The 21,957-nt window shown below is 37.5% G+C and overlaps 1 protein-coding gene across 2 annotated transcripts in view; it reads right to left on the minus strand.

Annotated features, from left to right (window-relative positions):
• The window catches only part of GAS2L3 (growth arrest specific 2 like 3), a 40,289-nt gene extending 20,851 nt beyond the window's left edge, over positions 1-19,438 (minus strand). The window contains exons 1-2 of one of the 2 annotated variants that reach the window (XM_019446563.2): positions 19,318-19,438; positions 5,186-5,233 (exon numbers count right to left, since the gene is read on the minus strand). In XM_019446563.2, the coding sequence (XP_019302108.1) occupies positions 5,186-5,209 (24 nt within the window). In that variant the 5' untranslated portion in view covers positions 5,210-5,233; positions 19,318-19,438. Of the gene's footprint in view, positions 1-5,185; positions 5,234-6,169; positions 6,240-19,317 lie in introns of those variants that run through there. The other variant, XM_019446564.2, reaches the window with a different exon arrangement.
• Positions 19,439-21,957: the final 2,519 nt, after the last annotated feature.

Genomic DNA, 21,957 nt, shown 5'->3' on the forward strand with positions numbered 1-21,957 from the left:
GAACCATGAGATCATGACTTGAACTGAAATCAAGAGTTGGACGCTTAACCGACTGAGCCACTGAGGCACCCTGATTTTTACATTTTAAAATGGCTGTTATATAAGTACCTACATAATTTGTTATATAATGATGTTATATAATAATGATGTTATATAATAATGTTATATAAGTACCTACATAAGTACCTACATAAAAGCCTCCATTTTGCCTATTGGCTCATAAAGCCAAAAATATTTACTAGCTGGCCAATTCCTGGTTAAGAATAAAAATTGACAGAAACATACTGTCAATCCGACACTCACAAAAATTTGAAATACAATTAGATATATTTTAATATAATATTATTTAGAGAAAAGACTATCATCTCTCAACTCAGGAAGGGGTATTTGAGCCCAAGTGAAGTGATGAGGGGTTCTCACAGGAGGGAATCTTGAAATGGAGGATTAGGCCTTGAGTGAGATAAGAGAGTGTCCACACCTGGGAAAAGCCCTGTGCTCGGTATCAGAACCTGAGTAGGATGAGGGTGTCCACAGGGGAAGATGAGGGAACAGCCCAGTGCAGGGTGTCAGAGCCCAAGTGAGCTGAGAAAGTCATCAATACAGGGAGCAACAATGGGAGACTGGTTACATTCACAGGGATTTATCAAATGGGAGCCAGTTTTCTCACTGCCAAAGAAGAGAGGTATAACTCTTCTACGGAATGAGAGAAAACTAGAATGAATCCTATGATGACAGGAGTATCTTTTACCAGAAAGCAAAGAAGGGCTCAAAGAATGATCGGGACATACCAAAATGACATAGATGTTAGCGTAAAGGGACTTCTACTGGCTAAATCAAGAGCAATTTGAGCATCAAACAATGATATAAATGGATTATAACACATTGAGTAAAATAAAAAAACTATTCTTTCATATAGATAAAAATATATGAATAAACTTGGATTTTGATGAGGAATTAGATGTTTATATAGTTTCAAAGTACTTCCCCACAAAATGCTTATTACCAAGAGAAGAAAGAATAATTTTACAGTAGAGAAACCTGACAGATAGCAACTTAACCAAGTAACAAAGGTAAACACCATCAATAATGGGACAAATCAAAATCACATTCTACCTGAAATGATGCAATGAGAAAACACAATATCCCTCTGTGATATTCCTGACAAAGATGCATAACCTGAATCTAATCATGAGAACAGGCAAATTCAAACTGAGGGACATTCTACAAAATAATTGGTCTATAATATTCAAAAGTGTCAAGGTCATTAAAGAAAGCAAAGCGTGAGATACTGTTCTAGACTGAGACTAAGGGACATGGCAGCTAAATGTAGCTTGTGATTCTAAACTAGACATTATGGGGACTACTGGCAATACTTGAATATGGTCTGAATATTGATTGGATGGTAGTACTGTACCAATGTTAATATCCTGGCTCCAATTATTTTATTGCAGTTCTGATAGGAAGATGTCTTTATTTGTGAGAAATACACACTAAAGAATTCAGAGGTAGTGGGTCATTAGATTGGCAACTTATTCTCAAATGGTTCAGCAAACAAATACCTCTGTTCTACATTTAAAGCTACTTTTCAGGCTTGTGATTACTTTAAAATAAAGTGGTTTTTTTTTTTATGTTTAAAAAAAGAGGTATGAGTATAGGTAATACCAAGTGAATCTAGTCCTTTCTTGATTTTTAAATGTAGATCATTTTCCTGCTAAAATATATTAAACTTATTGAGGTTTATTTAAGGCAAGTCTTACTACACCAAATCAAAATCCACATCACCATTGTTAATCCAGACAAACTTTGGAGGAAATGAAAGAAAGAAAGAAAGAAAGAAAGAAAGAAAGAAAGAAAGAAAGAAAGAAAGAAAGAGCTGCTTTCAATCTCCTATGATGAGAAACAAACACATTAAAAAAAAAAATCCCAAAGGCAAAGAAAGAAAATGAACACAAGAGGAAAACAGGAGTAGTGAAACTCAATTAAAATATCCAAAGACAAACAAACAAACAAAAAACCCATAACTTATTTCAGGGCTGTTATTTCAGGAACTAAGGGTAGAGACTGGAGAATGAACTCCTAAATATATGAAGACCCTATAAAGTTTTAGGAAAAAGACAAGATGTCCTTTTTATTTGTTTCTCTGAATTCTCTTACAATTATTTCAAAGGGAGTATAGCAAAGATTTACTACCTAAATCTTCCTTTCATAAGCATGTCTTATTTCTGTTTATAATCCCAGAACTCAGTAGAAGACATAGCACATGGTACTAAGTCACATATTTGTTGACTAATTGAGGATATTAGCAAATGACTCTGTGTACCATCAAAATCAAGACGCATCTCACATTAGAGGGTATTTCATAGTCAACAGAATCTTATTTGTCTTTTAACCATTTGGCTGAGCTGGAAAAAAGGCATAGCATTTGCAAATGTTTGTCAAGGAAAGATGTGCATTAGTTAGAAAGGTGGTTTTGAAAAAAATCATCTGTGAAAATGGAGAAGTTAATATTAACAAGTCATTCTAATTTCTTGCCACATTAGAGAGAAGAATACTTGGATTCTCCTACTATTGCCATAGAAGATTCTATAATAACCTGGGCTGGTCAGTACCATATTAATGTTGTTAAAAGTTAGATGTAAATAGCAGAAACTGTCTGTGTAAAGGTTGTTCTCAAACATGCGAAAGCTGTCATATTGCAAAGATTCTTAATCCATAGGTAGTCTGTAGATGAACTTGAGTACATATATAAACAACTTACATTTAGGCAAAATTTTATGCCTACATACAAATGGGCCTTTTCTCAGTTCATAGCTTTTTGTCAAATTCTCAAAGGGGACTATGACACAAAAGAGATTAGGAACTATTGTTCATTTGTAGACTGTATGACTATTTACTAATCAGAATGAAGGATATAAATTAAAAAAGAGGGACAAGGAAGATCTTTTTTTTTTTTAAGTTTATTTATTTATTTTGAAAGGGAGGGGGTGAAAAGCAGAGAAAGGGAGAGAGAGAGTCCCAAGCGGGCTCCACGCTCAATCCCACAAACTGTGAGGTCATAACCTCAAGAGTTGAAATCAAGAGCTGGATACTTAACTGACTGAGCCACCCAGGTGCCCCAAGGGAAGATCTTAATGTATTAAATTAATAAGAAATCAATTGACAGGTGCCTGTGTGGCTCAGTTGGTTAAGCGTCTGACTCCTGATTTGGGCTCAGGTCATGATCTCACATTTTGTGGGTTTGAGCCCCGCATGGGGTCTCCGTGCTGACAAATGTAGAGCCTGGTTGGGACTCTTTCCATCTCCCTCTCTCTCTGCCCCACCCTGTCTCTCAAAAATAAATAAATTTTTCAAAAAATAAGAAATCAATTAATCAGCTATCTGATGGATGTCTCCTCTCTACAAGGCACTTATGAATATGCAACTGGCTTATATAATTAGCTGAGAAAGAGGTGAAAATCCTACAAAGTTCTCACATTCATCAGAGAGAGAATCAAAAAACATCCATGAGAGATGTCAAGGGTACTCTTATAAAGAAATAATAAAGATGAATCTGTAAAATCTGGATCAGAGAAGATTTCATAGGACTTTAAAACAAAACTCTGAAGAAAATTAGCAAGAAAATATTAATGGCATTAGAATAGAATGAGAAAAACATGATCAATGTGGCAATGATATAAAGCACACCATAAGGAATCAAGAAAAAACTGATGACATTTCTGAGACTTGGGTAAAGAGGTGAAAAGAGGACAAATAGAAATAATCAGATGAAAAAATGGTATTAAAAATGGTTTTGAGTAATGAAGGAGTTTTGAGCATCCTCAGTGTGGGTTTGAGAGGACTCAGAGGGCCAGAACAAGACCTTTTGGAACACTGCCATGGACTTCCAAGTCCCAGAAGGAAAAAAGTATAATAGAACTCTTTATTAACAGAGTGGAGGATACAGCTGCATAGTACACACAGGAGGGAGTATAAGCAGGATCATGTTCAGAGTTGCTAACATTTGATAAATAAATCATCTTCTCTAGGCTTCACTCACTGCCATCTTTCTAAGAATGAATGAATGAAAGAAAGAAAGAAAGAAAGAAAGAAAGAAAGAAAGAAAAGAAAGAAAGAGAAAGAGAGAAAGAGAGAAAGAGACAGAAAGAAAGAGAGAAAGAGAGGGAGAGAAAGAGAGGAAGGGAGAAAGAAAGAAAGAAAGAAAGAAAGAAAGAAAGAAAGAAAGAAGAGAAAAGAAAAAAATACTTTCAAGATACAAGTTTAATCTCCAGTTTTATATCTGGAGAATTTTGTTGTACCAATGATGCAACCAAATTTTGGAAGTGTCTACTATGCAACGTATATTCTAGTAGGCACTTTGCTCATGTTCCCTCATTGATTCCATTGATTTCCTCACAACGACCCTGAAACTTAAGTGCTATTATCTTTACCTTGGAGGTAAGGAAGCAGAGACTCTTAGAGGTAAAATAAGTTGCCAGAATCTCACAACCAAGAGTGGCAGACCCAGAATGAGAAATGATTGATTTTAAAGTTCTCACTTTGCAAGGCAAATTTTATTAATAGCTGCTTGCATCTTTATAGGTAGAATTTCAATGTGATTTTTATCTTTAAGATTCAAGCATGTTCTATTTATATCAAAAGAAAACATTTAGAAGAATATAGAAACAATATAGCAAATACCAACTCTGGACATCATTCAAATTTAAGATTATTCTGGTTTGTCTGTTTATCTTGCCTCCCCTGACCAAAAAGCAAACAAAAAAACACTAAATTTTAAGTTTTAATGCCTGGTCATTTACAGTCATAACAGGGCACAGAGACAACTGTATAAAATAAATAATTTATAATTCTTTTCATTGATAGCTCTTTTAATTACAAACACATAATAAATTGTAAGGAGAGGGAAACTACAACATATTCCAATTCTCTTCCCTCGGTAGTATAAGTAAGATGGACCCACAAATTCTAAGGAACTTTTGAGTCTTACAAATATTTAATAAAAAAGTTAAAATTAAAATCTTTTCAGAGCTAGAAAGTTAAAATATATTAATTCCTGTAACTAAAATTTGATACTTAAGAAACTAGTTCCTTAAACACATTTTGTGATAATTTTAATATTTTACTAATTATCATAAATTTATTATAATCTCATAATTTAAATACATATTTTTCCAAGAAAAACACTTACTTGAATTGCAGGTTGCATGGCCATCTATGTTGAAATGAAAATGCTTTTCTGAAAATAGAACAAAACATTAATATGCAAATAGTGGTAGCTTTCCTACTCCCCCACCTCCAAATTACGAGGAATCTGCTTTAATCTTCCATTTAACTGAAAACCTAAAACTTTTTCTTCTATTTGGAATAGTTTGACTGTAGGAGAATTCAATTATCACCCCTAGCTTCTCACTTACGAAAGTATTCCTCATTTAAAAGAGGAAAACCTAAAACACATTTAATATGTAGTTTCTGGCATTGATATCAAAGTAATTCTTGAAGCATCTGGCGAGTAAAATAAAACTGACAATAAAACTTAGCACATATAAAAGTCTCCCAAAAATTTCCCCTATAAACATAATGTAAACTGTAATGCAAACATAAATATCACAACTGATACCGAAGTCAAGATAAAGAGATCGTATAAGTTCATCTGGACTTTGTATAAAGTCACAGGCTTAACCATTAGCTTCTTCTGCCAGACAACAAGGTAATAAAGACAGACAGCAATTTTAACTATGAAACAATACTCAGGGACTTTCTATAATAATTCTACATAAGCTATTTTATCCATAAGGTGCTAAAGACAAAAAAAAAAAAAAAAAAAAAAAACAACCAGAAACAAAAAACAGCAATTTTAACTCCAAAGTACTATTTTTGAAATGTGTAAGAAAAAACTACAATTTAATTAATTAAGTTAGGTTAATAAAATTCTTTAATGTATTTTTAGAAAGGAAAAAAGTTGAAGAGTTTAAAAACACTCACAATAACATAGACAATAACATATAAAATTTAGGAATATTGATTGCTTATACGAGCATAATATACTAGTCTATTTTTTATTGTAAACCACCATTAAAACATTCTAATAAAAAATATAAAATGGTTTATAAAGCTATAATGCTATCAATTTCCAAGGAAAGTTATTTTCTCCTCTAAGATATACCAAACATACCACTTTTCTTTCAGGAATATTTCTGCTGGTACCAAAGTTGAACTTGAGCTAAATCTAACAAAAGTCTAATATTACATCACGTTTTCTTTGCGGGAAGGCAAAGGACAGCAGAATGTCCTTTTTGATGTCATTTTTCCTTCCCTCTACCATAGCAAAAGGCCAAAGTACAATTGAGCATTACTAATAAGCTTGTTATGCTTCCCACGAGCTAATTCAGTGGGGAATACATTTTCCTTTAGCATAAATAATCCTTTGTCCTCAACAAAGATCCACAGTAAGAAGCTTCCGAGACCATTTTTTAAAAATGCAGCAAAGAAGCTGCTCCCATTAAAATAAGGAGTCCCACATAATCAGACAAGAGCTTTAACAGTTGGAACTGCCAACCCAAAACAAAAGAAGGCCTAAATTATAAGGCGTGTGCAAATCAAGAACAGTGACACATTCACAAAGAAGCTATCACAAGAATGTTTAGTAGTTGCACTTTTTATGCAAAAATCCAACAGAATTCGTTTTATGAAAGAAATCAAGAATTTGTGCACAACCTTCAATCACTTGAACTTTAGCAGAAGAGTCTTTTGTATATATATTTTCAAAACATTCTTCTTGTATAATGCAAAGAACTACTTTTAAGATGACAAAATATGACCATCTAAATTACCTTTAAAAAGAGATTCTTTAATAAAATCGTACTCAGATAAGCTATAATGTATCTTCACATAGGAAAAATTATCACATATGCAAATATATATTTTATTGAGAAATTTTTATAAACTGAGATGTATCAGTAAACCATCAGTTAATTAATGAGTAGTCACCATGTCCCAGATACTAAGAGCCAGTTGTAGATATTTTCTAGTCACTTACTATTATCTTTCTAAACCATTTTTGTGTCTCAGGCTTTATCCCAAGAGTAGCATCTATTCTAGAGTTGGCCCCGACCCCAGTCTGCATCATAATTATGATTCTTGCTTCTCACTCATTTGATTACCTATTCTCCTCTTTTCTATCTTTCCCTAAAAGTCTCAATCTCTATTTTTCTCATATAAACCAATTATGCTGAGTCAGCAGCATTTTTTTTTTTTTTTGGGGGGGGGGCTGCATCTTAATTAGCAAATTATTGCCTTTATTTTGTTTTGTTTTTGTCTTTCTTCCTTTTGGGGGGAGTCTATTTCTATTCTTTGCCAACTTGAGGAAGTCCTTTCCCTTAGATTTGGGCAAAAAGACCTCTCATGTGACCAAGTCCAAACTATACTGTAACACTGCTGGGAATCATTCACAAGACCAGGAGCTTATCCAGAGATCATAAGGGAAGAGTACTATACTTAACCTTTAAAATCTGGGGAAAACAAAACACAGAAGGCACTCACCTACCTGAAACTTGAATAGGATTTGTACCTAACCCACTTACTCATCTTAGAAACAAGATCAGTCATGAGGTCCTTAAGATCATTTATGGTAAGCCTCTTCATACCAATTTGACTTCAGATCATGATTGGCAAAAATGCCAACCTGTTGAACTGATCCTTTGTCCCATAGCTGTAGGCTCTGAAACCGAGTACATGTTTATTCCTCACCCAGGTTACAAGATATGGCAGGAGAGCATAAAGTGGCAAAGCTCATTCCTGGTACAAATCAGGGGGCCAATTTAAAAAAGAATGGCAAAAAAGCAAAGAAATAAGGTAAGTTTTTTTCAGAAAAATAATGATATTAACTGCACCGTACCACATATCGTACTCAGACACCAGATTATTGCCAAGATACATAAGCTGCAGGGATATGGTAAATTCCAAAGTTGGGATAGTGGGATAATGTTTACTGCTGAGGAGAGGGAGGAAGATGAGATTGAGGAGAAATGGCTTTCAACTGTACTGGTAAGATTTTATTTCAAGATAAGTGGTGAGAACACAGGTGTTATACTAGTCTGTACACCTTTCTGTATGTCAAAAACCATGTCATCATTTTTCAAGGCTTCATTTAGAAAAATAGTTGTAAAAGATATCCTCTCTGATTTGTTCAGGGGGAAAAATGTCTTAGCTTTAAAATTTTGAGTTAAATATTTTCTAATTGCCTACTAGGGAAAATAGAAATGTTATAGTCATACAAAACATATTTCACTTTTTTAATGTGTTCTAAAACAACTCACCATAGAGACACCAGCTATAGTAGTAAAAAATAGCAGACACATCTGGTTTGAATTCCAGGTCTAGCATATTAACTATATGACCTTGGGATTCTTAATTTCTCTGATTCTCAGTGTTCTCATCTGTAAAATGAGATACCACCACCTCCTTCATATGGCTATTATAAAGATTAAGTGAGATGATACATATAAAGGACCTGACAGATAACTAGCACTTAACAAATTAGTTGGTATAATTAATACTGTGATGAGACATAATTATAGTTTACTTAACATAACTTATCAAATTAAAAAGAGATAAGGCTAATAACGCTCAGAAATCATTAAACATAATATGGATAACTTATTTTACTAACATAAATAAATATAGTTATAAGTGGAAGCAAAACCTATAAAATGCCCATGTCATAATTGGGAGGATACTCACATATTAATTTATGACTCACAATTCTCTTGGCTAGAATAAAAGTCTTTAGGAATTTATCTAACATAGGCCCTTTGCTCCATTCAGCCTATCTCCTCATTGTTCTCCCTCAGTTTCATTCGTTTCTGTGGCTATATTGCGGTTCGGGCTGTATGCTTTTCCATGTGGTGTATACTCATTCATTTATTCAACAAGCATTTACTCTTCCTCTGCAGTGAACTAGCACCATAGGCAAGAGACACAGTAATGAATGTAACAGACGTGTGACTGCCCTTACGGAATGAATACACCAGTGGGAAGGTTTAGAAAAAAAAAAAAAAAAGCAACCACACAAATGAATACACAGTGTTAAATCATGATAACTGCTTTGAAGAAAAGAACAGGGAAGGAAACAGCTACTTTAGACGTAGATTAAATGATTAGAAATGGTTTTGCTGGACGGAAAACATGAATTTGAAGAATGATAGGATTTAGCCAGAGAAAGAGAGGAAGAGTTCTAAGTATAGAGAATAATTTTTGTAAAGACTTTGAAGAGAGAATGTGGCACATACCTAGAACTGAAAGAAGCAGGTATGGCTGAAGCATGGAGAATGTGTGGCTTAGGATGGGGTTGAAACATTAAGCAGCAGCCCCATCACACAAGACCATGTTGAGGAAATTAGATTTCATTTTAGGAGCAGTGAGAAACCATGGAAGAGCTTTAACCAAGGGAGAGACGATCTAACTCATAGTTTCAAAAGAACTCTCTGAGGGGGAGAGAGGAGTATGGGAGTGAAATAGTAATGGGTTTAAGAGAGAAAGTGGGAAGGAAACCGAAAGGGGAGTGGGTAGAGATGGGGAAAAGAACCAGGGGAATCAATGAAAGAAGGAGACAAAGACAGGGGTAGAAACAGTGAGACCATATAGGAAATGGGAGCATACAGGAAATGAGGTGGAGAGGTGCCTAGCAGAGGAAGGGTTAGGAATCTACTGCAGTACTGCAGTAGTTTGGTGACAAATGATGGTGACTGAACTAGAATGTGGATAGTGTCTCTACTCAAGAGAAGTGGATGGATTTGATATCCACTTCAGTTAGAACCAAGACTTGATAATGGTTAGAAATGGAGAGGTGGATAGGAGGGATGTAAGGACAGAGTGAACTATTAAGAATGACTCCCAGGTTTCTGGCTTAAGCAACTGAGCAAATAGTTAGTGGGAGATGAGGATGATGGGGGTCTGAATAGATCAAAGCAGGGAACAGAGTACTAACAGGTCAAAAGTGCTGTGCTTTGGTCATGTTTAATTTGAGAAGTCTTTAAAGACAGCCAAGTGGGAGTGTCGATCTAGCAGTTGGAAATACTATTCTAGAGCTAAGAAAAAAGTTCAAGGAGGTAGAAATTGTCAGCAACTACTTGGGAGGTAAAGCCACTGAAAAGAATGAGATCATCTAAGAAAGAAATGGAGAAAACAGTGATAAAGGCCTAAGAACAAGTCCTGACAAAATCCAACATTTAGACATGAGAGGAGTTAGCAAAGGACATAGAGAAAGAGGAGTTGAAAAGATCCCTCATCTAAGATCATCTCAGCTAACCGGGCTTATAATTTATTACCTCCTCCCAGTAGCCTTCCTGACTGGTCTGAATTACTTCTGATTTTATCTTTAACTCTTGAATTCACATAGCATTTCTCAATCACGTCCTTTACACTGCTTCATACCATTTTGTATTATTTCTGTACATTGCTTCACCAACTATAAGTTCCTGGACTGCTGTTGGAAACAGTATTGAAAAAAGTATTCAAGCCTAAAGTTTAGGAAACATTTTTGGTAGGAAAAACTTCAAAATCTCTGGGGAAAACTGGGTTGTCTCCCTTCTCCACACTGCTTTTGTTGTAGAACAAAATGTGACAGTAGGTTAGAAGTGGCTACATAGTAGACAAGTATCTACTGGGAGACCATTTTTGGTATTCTTTATTATTTTCATTTATTATGTAACCTAAATTGATAAATGATTTTGCCTTTCACCCAGCATGTCCAAAGTGAAATATGTACAGTGGTTACTGGTTAAGGTACCAGCAGGTCAAGTGAGATGCCTTAGAATCACTAAGAATAAGAAAACGACTAAAAATGGTATATAGGCAAAGTATCCAAGTGAAAAGGACAGAATAGCTGTGCCAAGGGGCAAGGATTCTGGAAGCAATGTGCTACTCAGGAATTTGTATGCCTCAGTGGACAGTACATTTTTATTACATCTTAAATAAACTCCATTTGTGGTAGACAGAATAATGACTCCCCAAAATGTCTACATCCTAATCCCCAGAATCTGTGTGTGAGCAAGATGTGCTTTACAGATTAAGTAAATTAAAGACTTTGGGATAACAGATGATCTTGGTGAGTTCAATGTAATCACAAGACTCTTTATAAGAAGGATGCAGAGGCCAAAATCACTGATAAACATAGATGCAAAAATCCTCAACAAAATATTAGCAAACTGAATTCAACAATACATTAAAAGGATCATACACCATGATCAAGTGGGATTTATTCAAGGAATGCAAGGATGGTTCAATATGCACAATCAATCAACATGGTATATACCATGTTAACAAACTAAAAAATAAAAATCATATAATCATTCAATAGATATAGAAATAGCATTCTAACAAAACTCAACATCAATTTATAAGACAAACTCTCAACAGACTGGGTATAAAGGAAACACTACATATCAAAGGTCATATATATCAAGCCCATAGCCAACATCATATGGTCAAAAACTGAATGCCTTTCCTCTAAAATCAAAAACAAGACATGGATCCCTACTCTCTCTACTTTTATGCAACATAGTATTTGGCAGTCATAGCCAAACCAATTAGGCAAGAAAAAATAAAAATATCTAAACTAGAAAGAAATAAAACTGTCACTATTTGTACATTACATGATATTACATATAAAACACTGTAAAGATCACCAAAAAATTCTTAGAACTAATAAATGAATTCAACATTTAGACAAGAATCAATACATAAAAATCTGTTGTTTTGCCCCATGTCAGGCTCTGAACTGATGGCGCAGTGCCTGCTTGGGATTCTGTCTCCCCTTCTCTCTGTCCCTCCCCTGCTCATGTTCTCTCTCTCTCTCTCTCTCTCAAAATAAATAAACTTTAAAAAAAAATCTATTGTTTCTATACACTAATAATAAATTATCAGCAAGAGAAATTAAGTAAATAATCCCATTTACAGTGGCATCATAAAGAATAAAATACCTGGGAATAAATTTAACCAAGGAGGTAAAAGATGTGTACAAACTGAAAATTGTAAAACATTGATGAAAGAAACTAAAGAAGACACAAATATATGAAAAGATATTTCATGCTCTTAAACTAGAAGAATTAATGTTTTTAAAAGGTCCATATTACCCAAAGCAATCTACAGATTCATTGCAATCCCTTCCAAGATTCAAATGGCATTTTTCACAGAAACAGAACAAACAATCCTAAAATTTGTATGTAACCACAAAAGGCTCCAAATAACTAAAGCAATCTTAAGAAAGAAAAACAAAGCTAGAGACATCACTCTCCCTGTTTTCAAAACTATATTACAAAGCTGCAATAATCAAAACAGTATGGGTAGCTATACTTGCGATAAGTACAGAATAATGGATAGACTTGTGGAATCACTATGTTGTACACTTGAAGCTAAAGTAACAATGTGTGTTACATTACACTTCAATAACAACAACAACAAAAACAGTATGGTACTGGCATGAAAACAGACATACAGATCAATAGAACAGATTAGAGAACCCAAAAATAAACCCATGTTTGTGGTCAATTTTTAACAAAGGAGCCTAAAATATGTTATAGGGAATGAACAGTCTCTTTAATAAATGGTGTTGGGAAGGGGCACCTGCGTGGCTCAGTCAGTTAAGCATTCAACTTCGGCTCAGGTCTGATCTCATGGTTTGTGAGTTCAAGCCCAGTCAGGCTCTGTGCTGACAGCGTGGAGCCTGGAGACTGGAGCCTGCTTCAGATTCTGTGTCTCCATCTCTCTCTGCCCCTCCCCCCACTCGCACTTTCTCTGTCTGTCCCTCAAAAATAAATACACATTAAAAAAAATTTTTTTAATGATGTTGGGAAAACTGGACAACCACATGCAAAAAAATGAAACTGGATCACTATCTTACACCATTCACAAAAATTAACTCAAATGGATTAAAGGCTTGAATTTGAATGTAAGACCTAAAACCATAAAACTCCTAGAAGAAAACATTGGCAGTAAGATCCTTGACATCAGTCTTGGAGATGATTTTTTGGATCTTACTCCCAAGGCAAAGGCAACAAAAGCAAAAATAAGCAAGTGGGACTACATCAAACTAAAAAGCTGACGCACAGCAAGAAAACCAACAACAAAATGAAAAGGCAACCTATGGAATGGGAGAAAGTATTTGCAAATCATATATCTGATAAGGGCTTAATATCCAATTCAACTCAATAGCAAAAAAAAAAAAAAAAAAAAAAAAAGGAAAGGAAAAAGAAAAAGAAAAAGGAAAAGAAAAAGAAAAATCTGATTAAATAATGGTCAGAGGACCTTACCTTTACGGACATTTTTCCAAAGAAGACATACAGATGGACAGGCAGCAAGACATCATGAAAAGACAACATCACTAATCATTAGGGAAATGCAAATCAAAACTACAATGAGATATCATCTCACACCTGTCAGAATGGCTATTATCAAAAAGATGAGAAATAACAAGTGTTGGTGAGAATGTGGAGAAAAGGAAAACTCATGCACTGTTGGTGGGAATGTAAATTGATATAGCCACTATGAAAAACAGTATGGAATTTCCTAAAAAAAAAAATGAAAATGAAAATGAAACTACCACATGATCCAACAATTCCGTTTCTGGGTATTTAATCAAAGAAAATGAAAGCAGTGATTCAAAAAAGATATATGCACCTCCATGTTCACTACAGCATTGTTTACAACAGCCAAGATACATAAACAATGTAAGCGTCAACTGATGGATGAATGGATAAAGATGTAGTACACAAATACAATGGAATATTACTCAGCCATAAAAAAAGAATGAAATCTTGCCATTTGTGACAACATTGATGGACCTGAAGCGCATTATGCTAAGTGAAATAAGTCAGAGAAAAACAAATGCTGTATGATCTCATTTATAGGTGGAATCTAAACAAACAAACCAAGCTTACAGATAAAGAGAACAGATGGGTGATTGCCAGAAGTGAGGACTAGGGGGTGGGCAAAATGAGTAAAGGGGGTCAAAGGATACAACCTACAGTTATAAAATAAGTAAGTCATGGGGATGTAATTATAGCATGGTGACTGACTATAGTTAATATTTTATTGCATATTTGGAAGCCGGTAAGAAAGTAGACTTAAAGGTCCTCATCACAAGAAAAACAATTATAACCATGTATGGGGATGGATGCTAGCTAGATTTACTGTGGTGACCATTTTACAAGATATACAGATATCAAATCATGTATATTGTACATCTGAAACTAATATAACATGATATGTCAATTGTGCCTCAATAAAAATAAATACATTTTATTTTTAAAAAGGATGCAGAAAAGTCAGAGAAGGCAAAATGAGAAGCAGAGAGAAAAAAGGAGATATCATGATGGAAAAGAGGCAGAGAGGGAGACAGATTTGGGTTGTGTCACTGAGGGCTGTGACGATGGAGGAAGGAGTCAGGGAATACAGGCATCCTCTCAAAGCTGGAAAAGGGAAAGAAATGGACTTTCCCCTGGAGCCTCCAGAAAGAAGGAAGCCCTGACAATATCTTTTTTTCTTTTTTTAGCTCATTTCTGATTTGTGACCTCTCAAACCATAAGATCATACATTTGTGTTGTTTTAAACCACTAAGTTTGCGGTAATGTGTTCTAGTAGTAATAGGAAAGTAATACACATCTTAAGTGGAGAATGGAAACTGCACCCAGAGGGTCAAGACATTTGGTCTGAAGAAAGTGATACACATCCAGAACATGATTAGAACATATAGCGAGCCCATCACGTTTGAAGCAATGAGGAAAATGGCACCAGTTGTAAATAGTATGCTAAAATATAAACAAAACCAACCAAACAAAAAAACATGCAAAATTTATAGGTGAAACCCATTGTGCTATGCATTGTCTACCATCATCATCATCACTATCATCATCACCACCAAAGGGCCCTGCCTCTGTGTAACTGAGATCATTTATTCATTTACTCACTCATTTAACATTTACAAAAGCTTCCTGTGTTTACTACAGGGAACAGCACCAACATTCGCCAAGTTAAACAGGTCATCCATGATTCCTTCCTCTCCCACGCCTCCACCGCCTCCTTGAATCCCTCAGTCAAAACAATCTGTGACCATATCTTATTGCTTGTACCTCTAAGTTTTCTCTTCAACATCTATGGCCACCTCTCTAGTTCAAGCCACCATCACCTCTCTCTAGCTTTACTGAAACAGCTTCCAATCAGTCACCTTTTCTCCAGCCTTGGAAGTCTCCAACCTGCTCTTCACGTACTACAGCCAGACCGATCCTTCACAAACACTCATCTGAGGACACCTTACTACTCCCCTGCTTAAAACCCTTAATGACCCTCCGATGCCTTCAGGATAAAGCCCCAACCCCCCCCCCCCCACAAAGCTAACAAAGCTTTATAGGTTCCCGCTAGCCTCTTCTCTTGATCCTCACACTCCAGCTATACTGAACTTCTTTCAGACCCTTTGAGCATGCTCTCTCATCTCTGGGACTTTGACATGATGATCTATCTACATGCAACAATCTTTCTCCTCCTTTCCTCAAGACTCCCTCCTACCTATTTCCAGATTCAATTCCTCTAAGAAAAAAAAAAAAACACAAAAAAAACCTCATGAACTCCCTCCCCACTTTAGGGTACACAGCAATCAATACATGCTTCTATTTTACTCTATACTTTATAAAATAAGAATCTTGGGGGGGGGGAACATTCTCCATTTCTTCTACTACAATAATAGAAATTAGTGCTAAAATTAATACCAGACTTACTCCTAAATACAATAAATGTTGCATTTATCGCTAAAGGGAACATGAAACAATAATGAAGTAAATCTGTGGTACATGCATTTAAGGAAAAAGCAGCTTCCAAAACAGATGAAGACTCAAGAGAAAGAAATAAGATTCTTAGAGCTTCATAAAAAATCACGTTATTTGCAAAATTATAGACTGTTCATTTGTTGGGAGTCTTTGCTTTTCTATTTGAAATTTTTCTCTTGCAATGTTTCATAGAGATTCCACCTGAATAACTTAATTTTATGTTTGATAGAACTATTCATTTATCATAAAAATTTTTAAACAACTTACAATCAGTTAGCCTTTATATATGATAAACTAAAAGACTCTATGGAAAACATACACATACACAAACACTAATATAAAGAAATGTAAAAACAACATAAAGCATCTATTAACAGGAAGGTGCTCAAATAAGTTGCAGTACATTATTCAGCCACTTGAAAAAGAAAGAGATATAGCTACTGCTATGAAACGATGTCTATTATACGTTATGTGACCAAAAGCAATCTGCAGAGCACTATGCATGTTATTAGGATCACAATGTTTTCCAAATTGGGGGAGGGAAGGTGTGAAAAAGAAAAACTCCTGCACAAACAAGTTTTTCAACAGCCAATTTTATTTTTAGAATAAAAAATAGTAACAAGTCATCCATCAAGAAAAAATAAGTCATTATGTTTAAAATTCTATGTAAAAGGAGTTCTTCACCATAGCTAATATTATACTGTTACAGAAAAATGTATGGTGTGTGATAGTAGGCAGAAGTCTCTATTAGTCAGCACTTCAGCAATATCTATCATATGACTGATGGTCTTTGTACTATAAATTCCTAAAAGCTTTCAACATCAAAGATGAAATTAACATTTAGTGCATTCGCTACATTTTATTACCTTCTAGTTCTTTGGAAATTAGTGATTTATAAAATACATGGTAACTCTGTTAAAACAAACTACTCTGTAGCAAAGTAATAGCATGAGAAAACTTTTTAGAATGAGAAACACTGAAGAAATACAATTGTAATTACTGCCTTATCTTGTAAGCATGGCTTCTGAGGCATTTCTCTGTGGCAGTTAAATTTCAATTAAAAATGGGGAAACTGGCAGTGGGACAAACTTACTGACAGACTCAAGCTTCCTACTCTCTCAAATTCCATGTATATCACATGGTTCATTAGGTATGTAAAGGTGTATCTGATATCAAAGTATAGAAAGCAATAGGTAACAAGAAAGCAAAACACATGCACACATTCACGCAGACATACACAGACATGTTACTGTAAGAAAGTAAAATCTAACAATCCATATTAACCTTAATCCCTTACTTTCCTCACCAACAGTAGGCTTGAAAATATTATTGAAATAACTGAACTTTCTTCTCTTATCTCCAAACTTGAGATTTACAGGGGGGGAAAAAAACAGTAGAGGAGTGCTGCATAGTAAAAATATAGTGAATACACAAAAGCTAAATGGAAAAATACAAATTGGGAAACATTATTTCTAAATTGGCAAATTCTCCAAACACCACTGGACTCATTTAGTGTTTTAGTAATACCACATTTGTTACTGACTTTATTCTCTTATCACACACTTTGGTCTACCATCACAAATTATTTCATTATTTTTTTTTAATTAAAGAAGTGTTCAGAATAAACCTATGCCCATGGCAGAAATGAACCTGGGCCATACAAACAACTCTGGGCAGAGAAGTTATATAGTGCTGGGAATATAAATGAAGGGCGGTGTGACACAAAGAAAAGCGTGGACTGAATTCCAGGAGGACTTAGTAGGTTATTTGCTTTCTCTGAGCTTCAGTTTCCTCATCTATTACAGGGAGATAACATCAACTACATTACAGGATTACTTACAGGTTTAACAATAATGTAAGTTAAGCACCTAAAACACATACCTGCACATCCTAGGTAATAATGAGTCTGATAAATAGTACCAGTACTTAGTATGTGCCAGATACTATTTTTAATGCTTTACAGGCATTAAATTAATCAATGAATGAGAACTCATCGATGCCTCTGGCACTGCCTTTACCTTCTGCTCTCTCAGCCCTTTGGGTGTAGCTTGAAACTTTCAATACAAATTAAACAGCACAGAAATAATAATAGCTCTGTGCCGGGCACTGTACTAAACTATTTACATGGATTATTTCATTTAATCCTCATAACAACCTTTCCATCAATAAGGTAGGGAACTAATATTAACCTTCTTTCACAGATTAGGAAACTTATTTAGCCTTAGAAAGATTAAACAACTTGCCTAAGGTCACACACATGGTAAAACCTGATTTCAGAGCCTGAATGTTTAGCAACTCTGCTATGCTGAAAAGAAATATTACTTTTAATTCAGTAATGTCAAAATAGCAGAGGCATCTACTATCCAAAGTCGGTTGGCTTTTAACGAGCTTTTGAAACAGATGAGTCAGACAACTTGTATCAGAATCTACGCTAGAAAATTCTCATCGGTTTCCACTTTTTCATTCAAATCCATTCCAATCTCCTCCCAAAGAAAATCTGAGGTGGTGAGAATTCCAATTCTTAACAATTTAAGCGCCAAGAGAGGTGATCAAACAGCAGTTCACTAACTGCTGATCTTCTGAGAAAGTAGTTGTTAGCGCGCTTCATCCGAGCAAAACAAAACCCAAAGCGTGACTTGGACTGGGCCTGCAAAAAAAAACACCCCATCTCTTCACTTAAAGACTGGATCAGCAACTCCACCGTGCGTCCCGTAAAGCACTCTTAAATCCATAAAATTCAATCCCTGGGTTTGAAAAGATTAGTTAGGAACCAGGAGTGACTCCACGAGGAAGCAAGCTTTCCAAGTTCTCCCTGGATTTCCAGAGCAATCTACAAGTCTTCCCTTTCTTTTGCAATCCTCCCCCAAGGCAGCCCTCCAAGCTGAGGGTTGCAGGTGGGAAAGCAGAGCCCTGCCCGGACCAGAGAGAACAAGTAGGGAAGAAGCTGTAAACTTTGCCGGCAGGCAAAAAGGAAGGTCTGTGTCACTCTCTCTCCAAGGTCAGTAACTTCATTCATTCTTCCAAATGGTGGTGTTGAGGAATCAAGTGACCCTTATCTGTGCTACGCGCTTGGGGATAAGGGTGCCCCCGGAGACCCTCAACTAAACTGCAGGCTCTGATCCCTCTCTAGATTCCAAAGCGGAGCGGTAAAGGCGGATACCTCTTTCCCCACCTACTGTGTCTGCACCTGCCGTCCCCCCGCCCCTGCACACCTGTTGCCCCTCACGCCACACACAAGGGTCGGCAGGGGAGGGCAGGGGAGGGCAGGCAAAACTTCACCTTGACAGCCCCAGGGACCAATCAGACGACGCGAACTCTGCGGCGGGCCAATCGCAGAACGTCTTGGATCCCGCAGCCCCAAACAAACCACCGCTTGGACTCCGCTGAGCGCGAGAAGGTGGGGGGGGGGGGGGGGGTCCCTCGACCGGCTCCTGAGGGGCAGCAGCCCCTAGAAGGCGAGGGAAGGCTCGCGAGTTAAAAAGAAGGCAAACGGGGAAGTACTCACTCGCCCTGGCGCGGGATGGTCACTTCTTCCTGCGAGGTGACATCTCAATTCAATCTGTGCGGCGCCGGCACGCCCCTGACCAACCGCCGCCGCCTCCGCCTGAGCCTCCGGGCTCGCAGCGGTTCGCCGCCTGTTTCGAAAGGACCAATCAGAAGGCGGAGGGAGGGCGTGGCTGGAGGCCCCGCCCCGACCGCCGGGAGCACGCGACCGGCGCGCGCGTCTCAGTCAGCCCAGGGTGCCCCGCCTTCCTCCTCTTGGCGTCTCTTGGCGTCTCCCAACTCTGGTGGCCAAACCCCGCTTTTTTTTTTTTAATTTTTTTTTAACTTTTATTTGTTTTTGAGACAGAGAGAGAGCATGAACAGGGGTGGGGCAGAGAGAGAGGGAGACACAGAATCGGAAGCAGGCTCCAGGCTCTGAGCCATCAGCCCAGAGCCCGACGCGGGGCTCGAACTCACAGACCGTGAGATCTTGACCTGAGCTGAAGTCGGAGGCTTAACCGACTGAGCCACCCAGGCGCCCCGCAAACCCCGCTTTTCAACCGAAAGGCAAAGTGGCTCGGTCACGGAGCGAGTCCGCGCATCTGGCCCCTACGCGACCTCAGCAGCCCCGATATTTGTCCCGATAGGCATAAGAGGTGAGGCAGCATCGCCTCCAAACATCCTGAAGAGTTGCAAGGTAGAGTTCAAGGGCGTTGCCCTGAGTTTTATTCACATCTGTGAAGAGCCCTTACCAACCCTAAGCCACTGGAGATCTGGCTGTACTGAGGGCGCCACGGTTTCCGGAGACAAACTGTCACCCAGCAGGAATGGGAGTCGCTTCCTGACAGAGGTCCCTCTTCCTGTGAGGGGTTGGTGGTGAAAGATGGAGAGGATCCTGTAACTCCCAGTCACAACTGGAAGCAAAAAGAGGATGTTGGCTCTTCAGGAAACATACCAGGCAACGGAGTAAAAAAAAAAAAAAAAAAAAAAAAAAAAAAAAAAAATTTAACCGTATCACAATGAGGGACGCTTATTAGCTGCTGTGAGGGCTTAAATAACGCAGAGACTGGAGTTCGATGTAGCAATAAAGAGGTCTCTAACTGTAACTGGCTTGCTAATAGTGAAGAAGAAAAAAAAAAAAAAATCAATGGCCAAAAGCCTGGAGGCCCAGATCCTTCCCCTCTTGTTGGATTTTGTCAGGTCACGTCACTTCCCCGGGCCTCAGTTTCCCATCTGTAACGTGAGGGGGTTCCCCTGGAGTGAGGTTCTCTCTCTAGCGTTTATGCCTTCATTCACTCAAGAACAATGAGGAGGTTCTGCTGCTGCTTTGCTGAGGAGACTAAAATGAAGACAGTCCCCGCCTCCAAAGTGCTCAGCGGCCTGGTACAGGCTGAGTGAAGGTGTGCCAGAGAGGAAACCCCCAACGGTCACGGAGGGTGACCATCAGAGGTTCAAAAGGAGCTGAGTTTTGAAGGATGAATAGGAATCTGCCAAGAGCGAGGATAATTGGGAATAAGGAGTGCTCATCACGTTTCCAGGGATGTGAGAGCATCTGGAATGTTCTGGGAATTGTAGTTTTGAATGACTAAAGTTTGGGGATTGGGAGATGGGTCACGCTGGAGGCGTAGGCACGATGAAAGGCCTGGTAGGTGCTCAGGAATTTAGAATTTTTCTTGGAAGTCGTTTGGGATTGGCTATTAAAGGGGTATGAGGTTTCAGAAAAAACAAAAAACAGTTTCCAAGGATTTTTGAAGAATAGAATAAGACTGGCGACAATTCCCCCCCCCCCCCAAAAAAAAAAAGTTAGCCATCGCCTAAACTAATTCAAAAGTGATACAGCTGGAGAGGAAGAGGTCTCTGGAGATACCTAAGAGGCTGACTTATCTGGACTTGGTTACCATGTGACAGCGGTGCCAATCTAAGGAATGTGGGGAAAGAAAACTGCATTTGGGTTTCAGTTTGAAGTGTGGGAGGAACATGCAGGGTGGTTAGTTCTGAAGTGGTTTAAACTGGCTGATGCAGGAGACACAGATTTGAGAAGTTAATTCGATAAATATTATCGAGTACTTGCTCTGCGCCAGACTCTCCTAGCACAAAGGGTCCTGTTCTCACAGAGCTTACGTTCTGGGGTGGGTGGGTCAGATGGCCATTCAAACCTTGACAGTCTAAGTGGTAACTGAACCTGATGCCCTGGAGTGGTTGCTCCTTTTTGACTAAAGTTAATCCCAGAACCCTTTGCTCCCCCTGAGTGCAGCAGATCAATTTGCACAGGCCCTGCTGTTCAAATAAACACATGTTTTATAATGTTTCTGTTTAAAACTAAAGGACAGTTTGTCACGCGACATCATTTAGCCAAATTTTGAAGTGGAGTTGTAGCTTTAAGTTGGATTTGTTGGGGCCTAATATAAAAATCTGGCCACTTCTCTACAGAACTTTTAAGAGTTGTTTGACAAGTCGTTCGTTTTTTTTTTTCTTACACGCATACTATGTGCCTAAACATTTGAATACCACTTAATAAAAGTTGAAAGTATGTTGGACTCCTATATGTACTTTCTCTCCCTCATACACACACACACACACACACACACACACCACTTAGTATTTCTGAAGCACATACTGAAACTGGCAACAGGATATTTCATGCTTGCTTTCTTTTTATTTT

The sequence above is a fragment of the Panthera pardus genome, unplaced genomic scaffold (genome assembly GCF_024362965.1).
Source record: "Panthera pardus isolate Hobbes unplaced genomic scaffold, ASM2436296v1 HiC_scaffold_6, whole genome shotgun sequence".
In the NCBI taxonomy this organism is placed as follows: Eukaryota; Metazoa; Chordata; class Mammalia; order Carnivora; family Felidae; genus Panthera; species Panthera pardus.